General features: G+C 45.6%; 1 protein-coding gene across 5 annotated transcripts in view; it reads left to right on the plus strand.

The window, feature by feature from the left end:
* RAB3B (RAB3B, member RAS oncogene family) overlaps positions 1-19,155 on the plus strand; it is a 185,764-nt gene that overhangs the window by 26,754 nt on the left and 139,855 nt on the right. For 3 of the 5 annotated variants that reach the window (XM_019501312.1, XM_019501311.1, XM_019501315.1), the window contains exons 3-4: positions 2,555-2,782; positions 15,154-15,225. In XM_019501312.1, the coding sequence (XP_019356857.1) occupies positions 2,555-2,782; positions 15,154-15,225 (300 nt within the window). The remainder of the gene's footprint in view (positions 1-2,554; positions 2,783-15,153; positions 15,226-19,155) is intronic. The other 2 variants (XM_019501313.1, XM_019501314.1) reach the window with 2 other exon arrangements.

Consider the following 19,155-nt stretch of genomic DNA (forward strand, 5'->3'; position numbering starts at 1 on the left):
CGACAGTGTTTCAGAAAGAGATTCCCTAACTTCAATCAGTAGCCAGAGTGCAGGAACAAGGTTCCTTGGTGCAGACAGAAGTGCAGCTCCCCATTGTAAATCGTGGTGCAGACAGGAAGTGCCATAAGTTACAGTGCTACCCCAGATCGTGGGCGACTGGTGCTTCCTGAGTTGGGGGGCACTTGCCCCCCCCAGCAGCCAGTCAGTGACTGGGGGGCGTCCCCCTATGGCCAGTTGCTCTGACACAGAAGTGCCAGCATGACCAGCCACGAGGCAACCTCCTCCCCCACCCCCGCCCAGTCAGCACAATCGGTCGTGGGGGGACCGCAGGCATTGCTGCTCCTAGTGCCCCTGCTCTGCGGCCGGTGCTCTCAGGGTGGGCATCAGCGTTCTCACCTGCCTGCCTTGCCCATTGCCTAAGCGGGGAACACTGCTGTCAGGGGTGCACCAGCACTCTAGGGGGGTGCACATGCACCCCCTGTGCATTGCCACTGCCCGGGATCCAACAGAAGTATGCTGGCTGTGAGCCTGAAGCTGGTTTCCCCTAACAACGGCCCTCCTCCTTCCCAGCCCTGGCACTGTTTTCAGAATGGGAGGGGGGAAAGGGAGTGGAGGGAGCTCATTCTAGGGGTTCCCCAGCTGGCTCTGGATGCTGGGGTGGGTGGGTTGGAGTTCCCCTGCTTTGGGTAGGCTCCAGTCCACTCATCCCACCCTCCAGCACTGGCTGAAAAACCCCCAGACCAAACTCCCTCCTCCCATTCTGAAAATGGTGCTGGGGCTGAGGGGCTGCGCAGACAGACCTTACTGAAGCCACTCCATTTTGGAGCGTCTTCCTCTGAACCCTCATGTAACGAGGGTTCAGATTTTCATAGGATCGGGCCCTTTTAAAGCGCTCCACAGCCGTATGCTTCTGTTTGGTCACGGCTGTAGAGCGCTTTCAGGGGCCAGATCAGGCGAAAAGTGTCGTTTCTGTCTGTGCTTGGAGTAGACTAGGATTCCTGAGCTGGTTCAGACTACTTTCACTGCTTACTTTCTCTAGCACGTGGCTCACTTTAGCAGTGCATAAGCAGCAGAGCAGGCATCTTCCTCTACTGCCTTCCCTTTCTGCTGCTTCCCGGGTAGGGTTCTGTGGACATCATGTGACAGCTTACAAACAACCCCCCGCTGACAGGGCTCTTGCTCCTGAAGATGCTCCTTCCTCTGCCTTTGGGTACAAAATGGGGAGAGACTGAATCCTTCACCTCTGACCCCAGAAACAAGTAGTGGTAAGTTAATTCCACTTGATTTCAGTGCTGTGGATGCCTGCTGGATCCCCACTGTGCTGAGACAGAGTATGTCGGGACTACAGACTGCAGCTTGGCATAAAGGCACTTTAGAAAAATCTAAGCTGGGAGCTAGAAGTAGTCTTGCTGTGGCAGCACAGACATCCGCGTGGCCTACCTTATTTTGCCAAGCAGGCACATGCTGACTCATTTCATGTAAACCATGAAGCTGTTGCCAGATGCCGGTGCAGTCGGTGACCTTTGGCTCAAGTTAGATTTCAAACTGCCCTCCAGGCATGAAAGGTGCTGTGTGTCCATCATGCAGTAAACTCTTTCCAACTCGCTTCTGTCCAAAAAGTTCTCCCCTCTCAGTCTACGAACAGATGAAAAGGCAAAAGGGGAAGGAGATGCCCTGTGTACGCTCATAAGGTTTTGGCCCATTCTGCTCTGAACAAACCTTTGTATGTTAAAGCATTTGGGTAAAGCGCAGCAAATGAGTTCTGTCTGTCTTAATTTTTTAGACACTGGACTCTTTTGATCACTGAATCCAGTTGAATTACCCAAGAGGCAGAGATTTTTTCACAGCTTGCTACATTTTCCACATCTCCCAATGAGCCACAGGCATATTCTATCTTTTCACAACGCCACTGACAGTCCCCTGAACCACCCATTCCACAGCAACGTCATGTATAGTAATTATCATTTTGAAAGCAGATATGTGATTCATTTATTTAGGGAGAAGTTCCCCTTCCCCACCCACCTTCCCGAAGACTTCTATCACTCTTGAAAAGCGAGCTTTGCTTACAGTTAAAAAATGGCCATTTTGGGGGTTTAACATTTTTGTTCAGTAGTCGTTGCTGGAACTGTTTCTGTCTACCTGCTGCTGTGGTTGCCTTTGTGAACTGACTGGGCTACTGAACTTGTGCATCATACTGGAAATTTTAGTTCTCTGCTGCAGCAAATCAACTCATTTAAGCAGCCTAAGTTGCATGTTGTCATTCAAGTAAGAATGCTCTTTCTTCTTTAATATTTGAATAGTTGGCAAATAACCACCCATTTTTCTCTTTGAACCCAGATCAGTGCATCAGATTTATGTTCTAGGCACACATAGATAATAGGAAATGAAAATCAGGCCCTACATGGGTGATTACAAAGTGTATTTCCCTTCTTAAATAGCTAATGCTTTTATTTTTAGAAAGCACAGGTTAGCTGAGCATGAGGTGCTGAGCTCCAGGCAGTAAACATTGCTGAACTAGTCTGACGTTTGCCTCATGTTGTTGTTCCTTTTTTAGATGGCTTCAGTAGCAGATGCCCGATACAGAAACAAAGATGCTTCGGACCAAAATTTTGATTACATGTTCAAACTCCTAATCATTGGCAACAGCAGCGTGGGTAAGACCTCCTTCCTCTTCAGATATGCCGATGACACTTTCACTCCAGCCTTCGTGAGCACAGTCGGCATTGACTTCAAAGTGAAAACTGTTTGTAGGAACGACAAGCGAGTAAAACTGCAGATTTGGGTAAGCACTGTCATTTTCAAAGTATTTGGCTGAAATCTGGGCAGCAATACAACATGAAAGATCCTAAGTGTCAGAAGCAAAAATATTTGAAACATTGGTTGTCCTTAGAAGCAAATCTTGGGTCACTATGGGATATATTAGTCACAGGTGGTTTTTGGTTTTTTGGGTTTGTTTGTTTTTTAGTGATATCTTTAATCTACATCCTGCTGCTTTCAGAACTAGAAACTATGTTCTTTGTACCATGGGCTAAGCTACCTGATATTACTCCTTTTTGAGTCCTAAGAGTCACAGGGGTATATTTTTAAATCTCCCTTAAGCCTTTACATAGTACAATTTCCAGTGAATATGTAGTGACAATTTCCAGTGACGTGTAGGAGCCATAGGACTTGCCTGGGGTTTTGAAGACCACAAATCCAATCGGCTCATATCCTTTAATATTTGCATCTTCCTGTTACAATTCTGTTTTGGTGGGAAGGGACAGGACAACTTCCCACAACTGTGGCGGGTCCACCCATATATAATAACTACAAGGAACAAGGGTACTAAGAGACCTATCTAGTAAAACCAGTTCTTTGCAAGCCAAGAAATGGCAGGTGAGACTTGTCTGGCTAGGGCAGGGGAGGGCAATTATTTCGGGTGGAGAGCCGCTTACTGAGTCTTGGCAAGCCATCGAGGGCCTCATTACAGGTAACCAAGGGCAGGTAAATATTAATTTTCTAAAATTTTAAGGGGCCCTGTGGGCCAGATAGAATGGCCTGGCGGGCCACATCTGGCCCACGGGCCTCATTTTGCCCACCCCTGCGCTAGGGTACGGGGAGACAAACAAATGTGTCCAAGTTAGAAATGGAGGGACTTGAATCTCAGCTCCTGTGTGGTAGCTAATTCATGTTTCCACTCCCCTCTTGTGGTCACAGGAAGTTCTGGTGGGTAGCTTAGCTCTGTTCATTTACACACATCCAACTTAAAACTCACTAAGCGCGGTAAAAATGCAAGCAGATGTGCTTTCAGGCATTTTAACGTGTGTTAAGTACCCTCATGGAGTTACAAAGTTGTTACCTTTGGGTGTCTTTATATGTGCTTGGGGGGGGCGCTTTAATTAGAGTGGATCTTGGGAGCAGCTCTAATTAAAGCGCCCATAGCATCTTTTATATTCAGCATCCCAAACTTCAAAATGGCAGGTGGGGTGGTTTAACTTTAAGCTTCTTTGATGAGCTTTAGTTCAAGTGCTCCCGCCACCATTTTGAAGCACAGGGATGCTGAATACACTCAACATTGAGGCTGCTGGACTGTGCTAATTGGCATGCTCCAGCAGACTTGGTTAATGAAGTCCACTTCGACACATACTAATTCGAATGTTTGGAGCAGGCATCGGGCACGTGTATGGGTGCCCTTTCAGGCCAGGGCTGTTTCCTAACACTCTCACCTCCATAGGTCGCTAAAATCTAATGATTTGCAACTGTTGCAAGTGAATGTACTACAAGGCCCCAGTTTAGCTTTTGCTTATCTTTGGACAGGAACAGACACACAAGAGTGGTGGAGCTGAGGTCTGGTAAGATGCTTCTTCCTTTAGCTCAGGACGGTTGTCATGTCCATGCCCTTAAGGTGGCAGCTTTCTTTTTTTTCAGAAACCTGCTGGTCTTTCTGGATTCCAGCCAGGGTTCCACTATGCCAGGCCAAAAGATTTAAGGTTCCCGAGTTGCATGATTCAGGGGTATGGCTAAGCAATTGTGAGGGGTTCATCACGTTTCTTGTCTGAAATGCAAATGTTGAAGCAAAAAAAATCTTTTATTATACAGGATGCAACTAACCTGAATTACATTTGTGCAATACAATTTATTCCCACAGTGTTTAATTTTTCAAAAACTGCAAAAAAATTAGTTCATTTGAACAACTATGTCAGAAACCTGTACTCAGTTTTTCTCTTGAAGAATCATGTCAGCACCCACTTGAAATTCGTTAGAAAAACAAGCCTGTTGTTTTTAAACACAAAAACCCAGACATCGAACAGTAAGAGGTCAGTGTAACCAAATTCCAGAAATCTAGCTCCAGCAGCATGAAACAGTTTTTTATTTAGCTGTCTCTGGGCAATTTAAATATAGGTGTAGGGTATAAGGTTAATTGAAATAATGCATCAACCTTCACCCTGCACTTCTACCACTTCCCCATTTGCTATGTGCACAGCTTTCTAAAGAACCCACAAGCAATGCATAAATTGTTACTCCTTTTAATTTCTGGATTAAAATATGTTATAAATTATAGGTGCATCGGTAAAGATTTTCTTGGCCGATACCAGTGTCTGATTATTAACCAACCATATCAGCCAATACTGATCCGATAGCCGATTTACAGGAATGCAGCTGGGCAGCTTGGAGAGCAGTGTCCTGCCGGTAAGTCTGTGGGAAGGAAGGACCTTGAGGGAGGGAAGGGGCGTGGGGGCGCAGATTGAAACCCCCATGGTGAGGCAGGGAGTGGGGCAGGGGCAGGAGCAGGCACTGCCCAGGGGTGGGGTGTGGGGCAGAGCTGAAGACTGCTTGTCTGGGGGGAGGGCACAGGGGGAGGCAGCTCACTTCTGCTGGGGGAGGCATGGGGGGTATGTGACCTCCCCACCCAGATTTGTGCATGGGGTGAGGGCATGCTGCCTACTGTGGGCTTGGGGCCAGGGGCTGCTCCAGCCTCTTCCTGGTGGGATGGCTAAGCTGGGGTTGCACTCGGGGTGGGTGAAGATAGGGTAGGCTCAGCTGCAGCTAAGCACAGTGCCTCAAGCAGGGGTGCTGGTAGGAATGGGCCATGGTGGGGCTCTGGCCACCCCTCCCAGAGCTGCTGCCCGCACCATGCAGCTGAGCCTGCCCAGCCCCCATACTGGGAAGAGGCTGGCACAGCCCTTGTCCCCGAGACTGCAGCAGGCAGTCTGCCTGAGCCCCATGCACAAATCCGAGGGACACATACCCTTCATGCCTCCCTCGGGGGTGTGCACAGCAGCGAGATGTCCCACCCGAACAAGCTGCCTGCAGCTCCATCCCGCACCCTGCCCTGGCTGGGCAGCCCCTGTGCTGCGCCTGCCCGACTCCCTTCCTCACCAGGGGGTCTCGATCTGCCCCTTCCATCCCCACAGACTTACCAGCAGGATGCTGCTCTTCAAACTGCTGGGCTGGATTCCTGACCACGGGCATACTGCAGCTGCATGCATTTATCGGTCACAATATCAGCCAAAAAAAGCTAATTACTGATAATGTTACTTTTCCTGTTATCGGTGCTGATCTGATATGTGACTGGTATATCGGTGCACCTCTATTATAAATAATATAATTCAAAATGATGCTATCCTGAATTGAGAGTAGGCATCTAATCAAAGGAAATTTTAAGCAAAGCATTTTCATTATAGATTTCATAGACATTAGGGCTGGAAGGGACCTCAGAAGATCATCGAGTCCAGCCCCCTGCCCCAGGGGCATGAAGTCAGCTGGGGTCATAGGATCCAGCAAGAAAAACATCCAGGTTTCTCTTGAAGACGTTCAAAGTAGGTGCTTGAACCACCTCTGGCAGCAGGCCGTTCCAGACCTTGGGGGCTCGGACAATAAAGAAATTCTTCCTTACGTCCAGCCTGAAATGGTCTTGCAGTAGTTTATGACCGTTCAACCTCGTCATCCCTTGGGGCGCTCTGGTGAACAAACATTCCCCCAGGTGAAATATTTTATTTTATGTCTTTATTACATGGGACATAAGAGAGTTAAAAGTAAAATGTTTTGCTATGTTGCTGAATGCTTATAATAAAACTACTGTTGGTAACTTGGCACTGGTCTAGTCAAGAAATTATTTGATTTGGTGTTTGGTTTATGAAGATATCTCCAAAGTTTAAGGTCATTACCAGATTGTATATGTTTTTCTTCCTGTGTTTGACTTTGTTAACAGTAGGGACATGAAGTCCTAATATAGTTTGTAAAAGGAAGGCAACTCATTTAAAGACATACGAGATTTTTCAAGAATATTGTTAATAAATTTTTGAATTAATGAAGATTTAAATAAGTTTGAAGATTTCTGAGTTAAGGTAAAATGAAAAGAAATCACATGCCAGGATTGATTGTTCAGCGAACAGCCACTAAGGTTATAGAATATATAAATATTAGCAGATCTGCAGCATTCAAGTGTATTGATATTAAATATTATATTAAATGGAAAATTAACTCAACTTCTTGATAATTCTAAGGAAATAAGTGCTATTTACTTGTATAGCCCATGCCTAGTTCCATGATATGTGCTATGGCTTAAAAATTTAGCACAGTTTTAAGTAGACACTTTTTAAAACCATTTAATATTTCAGTCTGTTTTGAGTTTATTGACCCCCATACCTGTTTTAAGCCCGGATCTGCAATTTATCTGTAAGCATCAGGCTAAGTGCAATAGTAGTGACTATTAATGGACCAAAATAGAGTGTTTCTATAGGCAGGAAAGGAGTAATTTTACTTACAAATGCTTTTTCTCAGTTTTACTTTACTACGCTTTTTACAAAGTGATTTATGAAGCCTGCACAGGGTTCTGTATTGCTTATAAACTGAGGGCATGGCTCCCCATTGATTCCTGTGGTCTTATTTGCAGAAAAAAGATATTACTTAACATGAATAAAGGTAGCTGGCTTGGGCACACCTTTGCATTAATGCATGAAAAGCAGAACAGAGGCTGAGACTGGGTCTGTATAAAAGTGGACTTGGCTACTAGGAGGAAATGACCGGCCTACACCTTGGAAATAGTTGGGTAATTCTTTCACCTCTAATAAGCTAGGATACATTAGTGTTATTCTGAACCATAGGAGACTTGCTTCTCCGGTTGCTTTCTCTTGCATAATATTTCATCTCTCTGCAAGAGGTTATAAATCTTCCTACAGCATGCAAATCCTGAGACTCAGCCTCAAAATTTCTTTCTTTTTTTCTTTTCTCTTTTTTTACCCCAAGTGCCACTTGATAACTGTGGGTAGAACATCTTCCATGCAGAAGGTCAGCACAAGAGATAGACGCCTCTTGGGTCCTTTTGAGAGCTTAGGTGAACTTCAAGGGTGCACAGCTCTTGTGCTGGCTTTCTGAAAGGGAATTAATTTAATCCGAAGTGAAAGTAGAACATTCACTAGAATGAAATGTCTCCATTAGCACAAGTCACACCTGATCTCTACACTGGTACAATTTAACTGCTATTGCTTTAATGACAGTTATATAGTAGACAGGCTTGTTTTCAGGGTGTAATAACACTGTGGCTAAAAATGATTGTACCCTGCCAAGCTAACAGTTGCTGTTCCTGGTGGAAGTACGCCGGTAAAGAATGATGGGACTGATGTTGGCTTAATATATGCAGTGTGTAGGGCTGGAAGACTCTGAGATTTCATTTAATCAGAAAATATACAGAATTTGTTTTACTTTCAGGCTTTTCATCAAAGATTATGCTGCCCTTAATTATTTTAAAATCTTGACCAGTTAAACTTTGTGGCAAGTCTTACTGGATTAGTTTTATTTATTTATTTATTTATTTATTTATTTATTAAAGGTTTTGTTAAGGTTGAAGCAAATATTTAAACAAACTTCTTGAGTTTCCTTTAGACACATTATATAAAACATATATAGTACAAACACATGTGTGCGCACACACACACACAAACACATGTCTAACATATGCAGCCTGCATAATATAAAATAAATATGACTTCCAGGGATCAATGTTGCTAGGATTTCTGATTGTTCTCTACTCTGTGAACCTTGTCCTCTCCTTCAGCTTGATGTTCATGGAGACCTGCTCAAATGAAATAGCTTTATCAAGCTGAAGTTGTAGCAGTGCTCAAGGAACAGTCTGCAAGAGTTTTGTTTTCTCTTTAAAACATGGGCTTTGGAGCCTGCACCCAGGCTCTGCTCTGCCACCATCACTGTTGCCTCTTAGCTGCCCAGCAGGGCAGTGGTAGCAGTGCACAGGACCTCAGGGCAGCCCAGGTGCAGGCTCCAGGCTGCTGCAACAGGAAGGCAGGTGGGGTGGGGGAGGCAGGGAGTGTGCACACAGGTGCGCGCGCGCGCACACACACACACACACACACACACACACACACACGACCACCTGCAGCATGCATGCGGCCAGGAATGCAATCCAGCAGTGTGTAGAGCAGTTCCCAGCAGGTAAGTCTGTGGGGAAGGGGTGGGGGGAGAGGGAAGGGGCGGGGGCAGATCAAGGCTCCCACAGTGAGGCAGGAGTGGGGCAGGGGCTGGGATGAATGGGGCTCTGGGGCCAAGGTGGGTCATGGGACAGAGCTGTGGGTCTTGTCCAGGAGCGTGGGGGGGGCGTGGCTCCCTGCCACTGCGCACACCCCTGGGGGAGACATGGGGGGCATGCACCCCCCTGGTTTGTGCATGGGATGGAGGTGGGCTGCCTACTGCAGGCTGGGGCTCTGTGCCCTGCTGCCTTTGCCCTGGGAGCCACATGATGCCATGTTGTGCCTCCTGCCACTGGGGGGCAGGGGATGCGTGGCATGGCCAGCACACACATGCTTCCCAGGGGAAAGGCAGTAGGGCACAGAGCCCCAGCCTGCGTCTGCCCTATGCACAAATCCCAGGGGCACATGCTCCCCATGCCTCCACCGGGGGTGCATGCAGTGGTGGGGAGCTGCACACCCCTGTGCCTTGGGTGAGACTCCCATGCCTCTGTCCCACAACCTGCCTTGGCCCTGGGGCCCTATTCACCCCAGCCCCTGCCGCACTCCCTTCCTCACCATGGGGGTCTTAATCTGTCCCCCCTGCCCCTTCCCTCTTGCTCCTCCCTTTCCCCTTCACAGACTTGCCTGCTGGGTGCTGCTCTTCACACCGCCAGGTTGCATTCCTGTAGGGTTACCATATTTCCAGTTTCAAAAAAGAGGACACCTGTGGGAGGCAGGGGCTAATATGATTGTGGAGTGGGGCAGTGATATGCCCGTGCCCTACCCTTGACCCTCACTCCCAAGCTACAACCCCCAGCCCTGCTGCTGCCCCTTTCTCCTGACCTACGGTACCCCCGCATCCTGCTAGGGTGTGCGGGAATGCCCCCACACATACCACCCCCAACCATACAAAGTACCTGCATAATTTTGAGTTTTAAGTGTGTGATTAAAATTGCTAGTAATTGCGATTAATTTTTCTAATCAAGCAACTAATCACAATCAAAGTTTTTAATCGCTTGACAGCCCTACTTAAATAAAATGCTGGCTCCCCAGTGGGCTGCACAACGGGCTTGGCTGTGCAGCCTGCTGTGGGGGAAGGCAGGAGGTGGGCTGCCAGCATGAAGGGGAGCCCAAAATGACTGCTGCCTCTTGCCACCCCATCAGTCAGTGGCAAGGGGTGAGGTCACATGGTGGACAGCCCTCTTGGTCAATCAGCGACAAGAGGTGGGGCTGTATGATGGATGACCTTCATAACCAATCAGCAGAGAGGGGCGGGGACATTGGGGTCCCTCAGCCAATTAGAAGCATGGAGTGGGGGAGGCTCTCATGATAAGCCCAGGAAAATGACAGCCAGCCCTGTGATCAACCTGCAAAATCGTTTGCCTGCCTCCTTGATTTGGGTAGACCCCTCCTTATAATTCTGTATTCATAATAGGATTCTGCTTGGCTCTTCTAGTGATCCAGAAAGCAAATAATGTATTACTTGAAATATTTTAGATTTAACGCGTCTCTTATTTCCCTCTTGGATTGGGAGAGGGGAGAAGATATTAGAAACAAAACATTAAGAGGATTTTTAAAAGACAATTATCTAATAAGAGTTCTGCAGCTAGAGTGCAAAATAGTAAAATCTGATCTGAGAGGGAATAAGCAATATAATAAATTCAGTTAAAAAGAACAAACTCTTTGCTTGGTTGTACTCATTGTAATGTTACTATCTTTTTTTTCTAATATATTTCCTGCTTGGTTTATGAATGATAGTTTTACACAAACTAAATATATTGCTTTAAATTAGAATTGTTAGTATATAATTGGATGGCTTCATTCTTTATTCTTCATCATTTTAGGGTCCTTTTTAAGATGACTTTGTAAACATGGCTCTTAGAACTTAATTATACATTATATTCACGTATAACGGTGGCTTTTAAAAAAAACCTCTTGCATAATGAATCTCATCTACTGTACACTTGTAAGAAGCTAATTTATAATCTTTCTTTGAGTGTATGTGTGTGTCTTTGTCAGGATTATTTTTCTTTTGACAAACAGTTCTGCATTCCCAGAGATATTAATTACTGATTGGAAAGGAAAGCCTTTCTATTTGGGGTGATAGGTGTCTCTCATTACATTAAAAAATCCTAAGGGTAACTTAGTACATCCTTATGATGTGTTAACAACTGCTACCCCATACTATGTTCAGGTTGCCTAGCAGCCGGGAACAGGTATATTATGCAGATCCAGAGGGGAGCAGGCTAATTGAATGGAAGTGACTTTGATTTTCAGCTGGGAGGGTACCAAAATGACATTTCCCTCCCTCAATACACACTTTTTTTTAATAGCTTTTTGCATGTTTAATATTTGCTTTGGGAATATTGGTGTTCAGTGTGTATGTATACCACAGAGTTCAATATCAACATGATTCATAGACTTTGAGGCTGGAAAGGACCTTGGAAGATCATCGGGTCCAGCCCCCTGCACCAACCAGGAAAGACACCTGGGGTGGGGTGACCCCAGCAAGGTGACTGTCTAGTCTCCTCTTGATGATTTCCAGGGTAGGTGACTGCACCACCTGTGGAGGGAGCCTATTCCACAGTCTGGACACCCTAACTGTGAAGAAGTTTTTCCTAATCTTAAACCTGAAACAGTCTTCCAGGAATTTATGCCCATTACTCCTGGTTATCCCAAGGGCGCCCTGGTGAACAGTTGTTCACCGAGCCCTTGATGTACACCTCTGATGTAGCGGTAAGCCTCATGATGCTACAGGTGAATATGAAGATCCAACTGCACTAACTCATGCTGATCAAAGTCTGGAATACGTCTCCTAAATTAAGTATCAGTCCTTCTGACTTGCACTAGGATTAACTTCCAGCAGGCCTGGGCCCAAAGCTCACATTGCACATCACACATTGGCCCAGACTCCTTGCATTTGAACTAAAATACTAACTGGTAGCAGAAGTCGCCCCAAGGCAAGTCTTCTGTGGGTCACCCTTTGAGGGGAACATTAATCCACAGTCACACTTTGCCAGGCGCTGAAGGACTTCTGTAAATGTGAGTCAGAAGTGGAGTGTTGGGTTTTGGGATTTCCGGGCTGTTCTTTCTCTCTCTCGTGTTTGTGGTCTGCATTGCCCTTGGATCTGAGTACCTCGCAGTCTATTTTTTTTAATGGATTTGTTCTCCCAGAATGCCAGTAAGAGAGGAAAAAGCTGTTCTTTTCATTTAAATGTGGGAACCTGAGCCACAGAAAGATGAAGGGTCAAATCCCAGCTGACTTTGTCAGTACCTCCTCTTGGGTGCCTCACCCCAAGGGGATGAGCCAAATCAGTAGGACTAGATGCCCAGGATCCCCGCGCAGTGAATGGCAATGCCCCAGGGCAGTCCAAAGTGTCGCTCGGTGCTGAGCAGGAAGGTGGCCTGTAGGAGTGCTAGACATGGAGGTGTGCCTGAACTCCCCTTGCCTCCTTGGGAACTGGGTGTTTAATTCAGGGATGCTGGGGAGAGGTATCCTGGCCATCTTGAGATCCTGAGCACACAGACGGGCCCCAGGAGAAGGGCCTCTGTCATCTCTGGTGATCTTGACCAGCCAGAGAGGTGGTGTCTGTCAGGGTGACAATATAAAGCCCAGCACTCCTCGTTCAATCCAGGACAAGGCAGAGGCGGTGGTGATTAGGGCAGAGGGGACTGGACCCTAGGAGTGCTGTCTCCCAAGTGCTTGTTCTCTGGACTGTGTGTATTTTACATTAGACACTCTTTGGCTAAAAATCAGAAATAACCCTAGCAGCAGGGGTCAGGACCCAGGACTCCCCTCTCCCACTGGGAGTGCTCTCTCTGCTGGACCACCGAGCCACGCTGCCTCTTGTTTGCACTTTTGGCCCCATGAATCTCACCCTGTTGGCTCTCTACAATCTTGTCTGTATCTGTATAGACAGGCTGGTGGGGGCAAAGACTTTTTCACACTACATTTTGTAACTACTTCCAAAAACTAATGGAGCCCTGTTCTTGTTTGGCCCTGCAGAAGTAAACATGACAAAACTAGCAGAGGATTTGGCCATTATGAAAGGGGCTGAAATGACTTTCAATTCGATTTTGAAGTTTGCTAGGTTAAACAGCAAAAGGACTTGAAGTTCACACGGGCAAAAGATGTTTAACTACAGGTTGCTGCCAAGCAGACTCCGAAGCTCCTAGAAAGCGTACAGGTTTATTCCATTAACAAAAGTGCTCCCATTGCTTAACTAGCTAGACCTGTAGGGGGTATTAATAGCTTTGATGGAAGCTACAGAGACACGCTTCCTTCAGCATTCATGCACAGCTGCGAATATAGTGAAAAGCAGCATCACCGTTTGTGAGAGGGATCCTGGCAAACTGAAACCTGACAACTACTAATTATATTGAATAGCTGCTCTGTTTTTAAGAAAAATCAATCAAACTGTAGTTGCCCAGCGGGCAAATATGTAACATTTTAAAAAGCCTTTTTGCATTAGTTGGCACTTGAATGACAGGATGCTACTATGCAGTGCACCTGAGGTAGGAAGGATTCAAAGGAGTAATTCTGATAACTAAGTTATTTTTTTTTCTCCTCAAAGAGATAAAATTAGAACATCAGGGTACTTAATATAATTACATTGCAATATTTTAATGCTAATTATCCACTTTTCCAAGAAGTGAATTATGCATTTTGGATGAAAGAGTCATCTGTTTCCATATCTTCAGTTCCCTCATTGGATTTGTGATGAAAGCCTTATAAACCCTAGCTTTTGATTAAATGCTGGTACCACTATTCTCTCTCTCAGAAATAACACTGTAGTTTAACAGATAGATGCAGCTGTGATGGAAGAGAGAGACTGGGCCTGGTTCACACCACTAGAAATCAGGAGTTATTCTACTGGATCTGGGACAGAAGTTCAATAGACTGGTCTAACCTAAACTGATTAAATCTGATACTTCATCCATCGAGATGTGTCTTAAACTAGATTCTGCCACTTTGAAACTGGTGTACGTGCACTGAACTTTTGTTACAGGTTTAGACTGGTTTCTAATCACTTATACTGGTTTATATGTCATTTCTGCCCCTAGCCCTGAAGTTAGTGGATTTAGTTCCAATCATATTGATACCTACAGATAATTAAAGTGGCCAAGATCCAGATTATCAAAATAAATCAGATCCACAGAGCAGAAAGGAGGATTCTGTGAGTGTACCTCACCCTGAAGCTTCAAATCCTCATTGGGTCATGAGGATGAAAACCATCTAGGCTCTGTGAATATAAAAGGCCTCTTCTTGTGTTAAAACCAAGTCTAGAATACCTGGGCTGAAGAAAAGAGTTAAACCACTGGGTTCCTGACTCAATATAAATCAAGCCAGTAGACTTATGCAACCAGTAAACTAAAAGTTTTCCTAAGTTGTACTGGTAGTTACCAAATAACTTCCAGTGCCAAAAAAGAACTGGCTGTTGGTGAAGTGTTCTTGAGTCCAATGAAGATGGCAGGCAAACCCTGCAGCCCCGGAAAAGCAAAATAAAACAAACCAAAAAAATCAAGATAAGAAAAAGAGAAGAATGCATAGGTAAAGAGCACATTTGTGTATTTTTTTTTGGAAAAAGGAAAATGGCAAACAATAGTGTTGAGTATTCAGATTGTACTACGTAGTGTTGAGATTACATCTACAACCAGTATCTAGAGAAGCCTTGAATCCTGCCCAGAAGGTAAGCTAATTAAAACTGAACACTACATAGCACACTAAAGAACACTGTACAAACATTTGCTATTTCAACCCCACAATGCACCCTGGAAGTAAAATATTATCCGCCTTTTACTGAAAGAGGATATTGAGAGAAGGTGTAAGTATGCACGTGGGATTTACTAACATAGTCAGTATTATGTATTTATTTATTGTTTTGAGCATGGAAGTAGCGCTATCTGACCCGGATAGGAGAGCGTATGGTGACAATGGGGAAGACTATTCAGTGTAGTTCCTAAGTGGCTATTGTATAGACTACCCATGGCTGCCCTGCTTATGGAAACACAGGAGTTTGAGAAGTGTTGGGCTGTTTTCTGGGGCATGCTGTGACTGTGATTGTACTGGGACTAACCAGTTGGCCAGAATATTGATGCCCTCACACCCATCTTGTTTCAGTCATGCTGTAGTTCAAGGAAGGTCCTACCACTTTAATCCCCAAAGGAAAGCTATAATTAGCTAAGCCAATGCCAGGTGTCTGTGTCCCAGCAGATCTTCCCTTCAGGGGAAGAATCAGCGGGTCCTGTGTTCCAGAGCTTCCTGCTTCTTGTTAAGGAATCGGTATTTGTATCCTCTGGGCAGACATGGCTGTCAAATCCTAGTGGAGGAGAACTCGGGTGCGTAGGGTACAGCGGTGGTGCATCCTTGTATTTGGGCCTCTTCTGGGTTCTCTGGGATTTTAGTCCAAGCTGATCTGAGAAGCCCTGCAGGAGATCCTCGTTTCTCAGGTTTATGATTTTAATAGGGGACCTCTTTCCCTTGTTACTTGGAGCAAGTGGAGCTTGCCAGAAAGGAGCTGAGCTACCTGTACCTGCTGCTGAATAGGTTTCAGGACCCGGCCTGCAGGCAGTAGAAGACAGGGTGGCTGAATAAGGGGATGAGCATTGCAATACTTGGGCTTTAGCAGCAGCAAGCCAGGGCAGGAGATCGGAAGTGGGAAGAGTAACAGCCATATAAGCCTGAACCCAGGGTCAAGGCTCAGCTTCTCACTATGGCGGAAGCTCTGCAGGCATGGCATATAGGGAGATCAGTTATATGTCTTATTTCTGTTGCTGTTTGGGGTTTGTGTTAATCAGAGGACCAATGTCAGGCTATGGTCCTGAACCCAGGGTCTTGGCCTACTTGGCAAAATAGCTTATCCCAGTCTGCCACCTCCCCAGCAGAACATGGTAGCAGACACAGGTGGCCAAAATATTCCATCTGGGCCTAGGCATGTGCCCACTCCCTGCCACTGGAGTGGCCAGCCAAGGTCAGCTGGCCTCTTACCCCTTCCTATATGAACCCCCAATGCAGAAGGGGAAATGTCCAGGCAACCTTGTACCTAGACTGCTACACCCATGGATTGTGCCGCTACTGGTTCTGATGGATTTTCTGGGTATCTGACTTGGTTAGCTTCCTGACCTCATGTTCTGCCTGACCCTCTGGATACTCAGCCTGACTCTAGCTTGACCTCCTGGATACCTAACCCAGCTACCCTCCTGGCTTTGTGCTCTGCCTGACTCTCCGGATCGCCAGTTTGGTTCCCTGAACAGATCTCCTCGCTTCTGACTTCCTGGCCTCTACTGACCTTGAAGTGACTGCCAAACCTAGCCACCTATGGCCTTGTATGACAAATGGGTTGTGGCTGTAGGGGAGGAGGAGGCCACATAGCAGGGTGCTAGAGGCAGTTTTAAGCTCTGCTAAGAGGCAGAGGGGGTGAGCTGAGTTAGAGCTGAGAGGGCCAAGGCACAGGCACAAGACTGGAAGGATCTGGAGACATAGGTATCCCAAAAGACATCCGAATCATGATGGATGAGAGCACGTGCTTGGAGGGGTAGGTCCCCTGAAAGGCAGCTGGTCTGGGACTGGCAAGAGGAGGAAGCCTAGAAGAGCTGGTGCTCCCAAAGCAGGCACAAGCTTGGCTGGGGCCAAGGGGTCAATGCCCAAACAGAGTGACCAGAGATAGAAGGGGTCCCAGGGATCAGGGATGCCTCAGGGATACTCCATATTGTGAGGGGCTAAGGCCCAGACAGACCTGCCAGGGTCCAGGACCTGGTAGACAGTTGGGGCTAAAGCCTAGCAGAGGAACCAAAGCCTGGAGATTTAATGGGCCCAGACGAGTCAGAGATGGGGCCAGGGGAGCCCCAGACAACAGTGTGAGAGCCCCGTTTCACTGAGTTGTGAAGATGAGCTGACTGGCAGCCTAATGATGAAGCCCAAGGGGGGAATGAGTAGGAGAATGGGCATAGTGTGGCCTCTAGCAGGTGCTGTGGCCATCCTGGGAGATGGGGCCTGTTGCAGTGACCCATCATTGATAGGTTTTTAACAAGTGCCCAGAAACATGCAGGGCTCAGAAGTGGCTTCCTCAGATGACTGCATTAAAATTTGTGCCGGGATGTTGTCCTGGTAGTCTCTGAACATTGTCTCTAATCACAGCAAGATAAGGGCACTAGGTTTAGTAAGTGTAGAGGGTCATATGCTGAACAAACCTCACTTTTGTAACTGTTTTTTCTCCTGGATACATTGCAGTAGTGGAGCAGGAAGAGTGGAGGTGCTTCCCCTGGCTCAGCTTAGCAGTGGATTTGTCTGGGCTAGAAGGGTTTCAGCCCCAGTTCACTTAGTCACCAATATTACGAATTCCAGCACTACCAACAAAATCTTTGGTATTTTCATTATTGAACAAAAGAGATTCTTTTTATTTGCCCTCTGATTTTTGAGTCTGTATTATTGGCATTCTCTGGCTTTTCTCTGTAGCCATGAAGGCTAGAAACTTTCATTAGGAAAAACAGTAGTAAGTTGCATAATGAAGTGACTCCAGGAGATGGGGCTTTAAGACAGACACCAAATAACACAAGGCCTCTGGTAAGGATTGAGAATTGGCAATAATACGGTACGCATGTGATACATTTGCTCACTTTTAAGAGAGGGGTGTATTGTAATCTTTAATGACATACAACTTTGTATAGCCAATCAGTAGGTAAAAACGTAAATCTCTGGGTCTGGGGTCAATTTTTGTGAATGTTTCTATTTACCCTTAGGAAAAATAGATGAGTTAACATCTGTTCAGTACTTTGGAAATACTTGGTGTCCCACAATTGGTAATAGGCAGAGAAGGTGGCTTCTGAATGGAATGGGTATGGGCTGGAGCGTAGGATTGCTCTGAGACTGATCCAGGCTCATTTCATGACTTTTCCATTCAAACTGCTGGAACTGTCATAAAGTCATCTAGTCTTATAAAATCTGTGTCATTGTAGTCTTTTCTTCTGTGATTTATGCTGTGGCCAGACTGGAACAGGAATTTGACCTTTCAACTTGGAGCCAAATTTATAGAGGTTGCTTGAAGTCCAGGAATCAAAATCCAAATTCCCTTGAAACTTCAGGGAGGTTGATATTTGATATTTCATTTTTACCCCATCTTGGTATGCAGTTATTTGGTATGGCTATTATATCATTATCCTGCTCTAATCAAAAGATGAAGGTAATTTCATATCAAATCATTACGAACAATATGTAGGTTGTATTTTCTTTTGAAGAAATGATCTTTTGTGTTTCAGTAAATCAAGACAGTAGCTTGTCTCTTACATAAATGACTGATGTCTTTGTTATATTGCTCTCCAGTGAGCACAGGGCATGGATTTTTTTACCATGCCCCTTTTTTTTCTTTCTTTCAATAGGAAACCTGTAGATTACCGTTTTTTCACTAACTGTGTGCTTGTTCTCACTATTTAAATATACATCTGCTAAAGTCTTGGGGCTGTTGAGTTAATTGAGACAACCTAAGCTTGCTGAGTAGAGCACTTCTGTGTTTGTACAGTTAAACAGTTTGCATGAAAGGTTTATTTCTGTTTATAGTTAATCACTTCAATCCCATTGTTATCTCCTTATAAGTCTGCACTGTGCTGAGAACTGGGTTAAATTCAGCCTTGATGCAAGTCTCATTGACAGCAGTGGAGTTACTCCTGTATGCTGACGTTGCATTTAGCCTTATTCACAGGCATAATATTTCAAATCTCTTTGCAAAGGAGTGCTTGTTCTTTCTAGTGCATTTCAATTAAATAACTTAGCTATTGCATTTAGGAGTAGAGGAGTGTGAAAGCCCAGAAACAGAATGCAGATTTCAGTGCGTTTGTGTTTTTGATTTTGATTTTTTAAGAAATGCCGCTGGATGAAATATACAGACTTTGTCTAACGAAGATAGGCCAAAGTGAATCATTTGCTCAACAGGAAAAGGGTTCTACTCAAAATATTCCAGGTGAAAATCTCTAGCTAGTTACGGTTGGCCAACTAGATTTTGAAATGAGACATTTGATTGAAAGGGCTACCGGCCACTGGAATTACTGCTTCTACAGTCTAAATTGGAAGTGGTGGTGAAAGGGAGTTTTGTCTTTTCGCTTCCCACTGCCCCCATACTCTCCTGGGTGACAAGCAGCTAAGTTGCTAAAACCAGTATGCTGTCATTGTTATTTCTTGAGGTGGGTGCGTCTGAACCAACCCCCCCCCCCCCCCCCCCAC

Source organism: Gavialis gangeticus, unplaced genomic scaffold, assembly GCF_001723915.1.
Source record: "Gavialis gangeticus isolate Ggan-Ray unplaced genomic scaffold, GavGan_comp1, whole genome shotgun sequence".
Lineage (NCBI taxonomy): Eukaryota > Metazoa > Chordata > Crocodylia > Gavialidae > Gavialis > Gavialis gangeticus.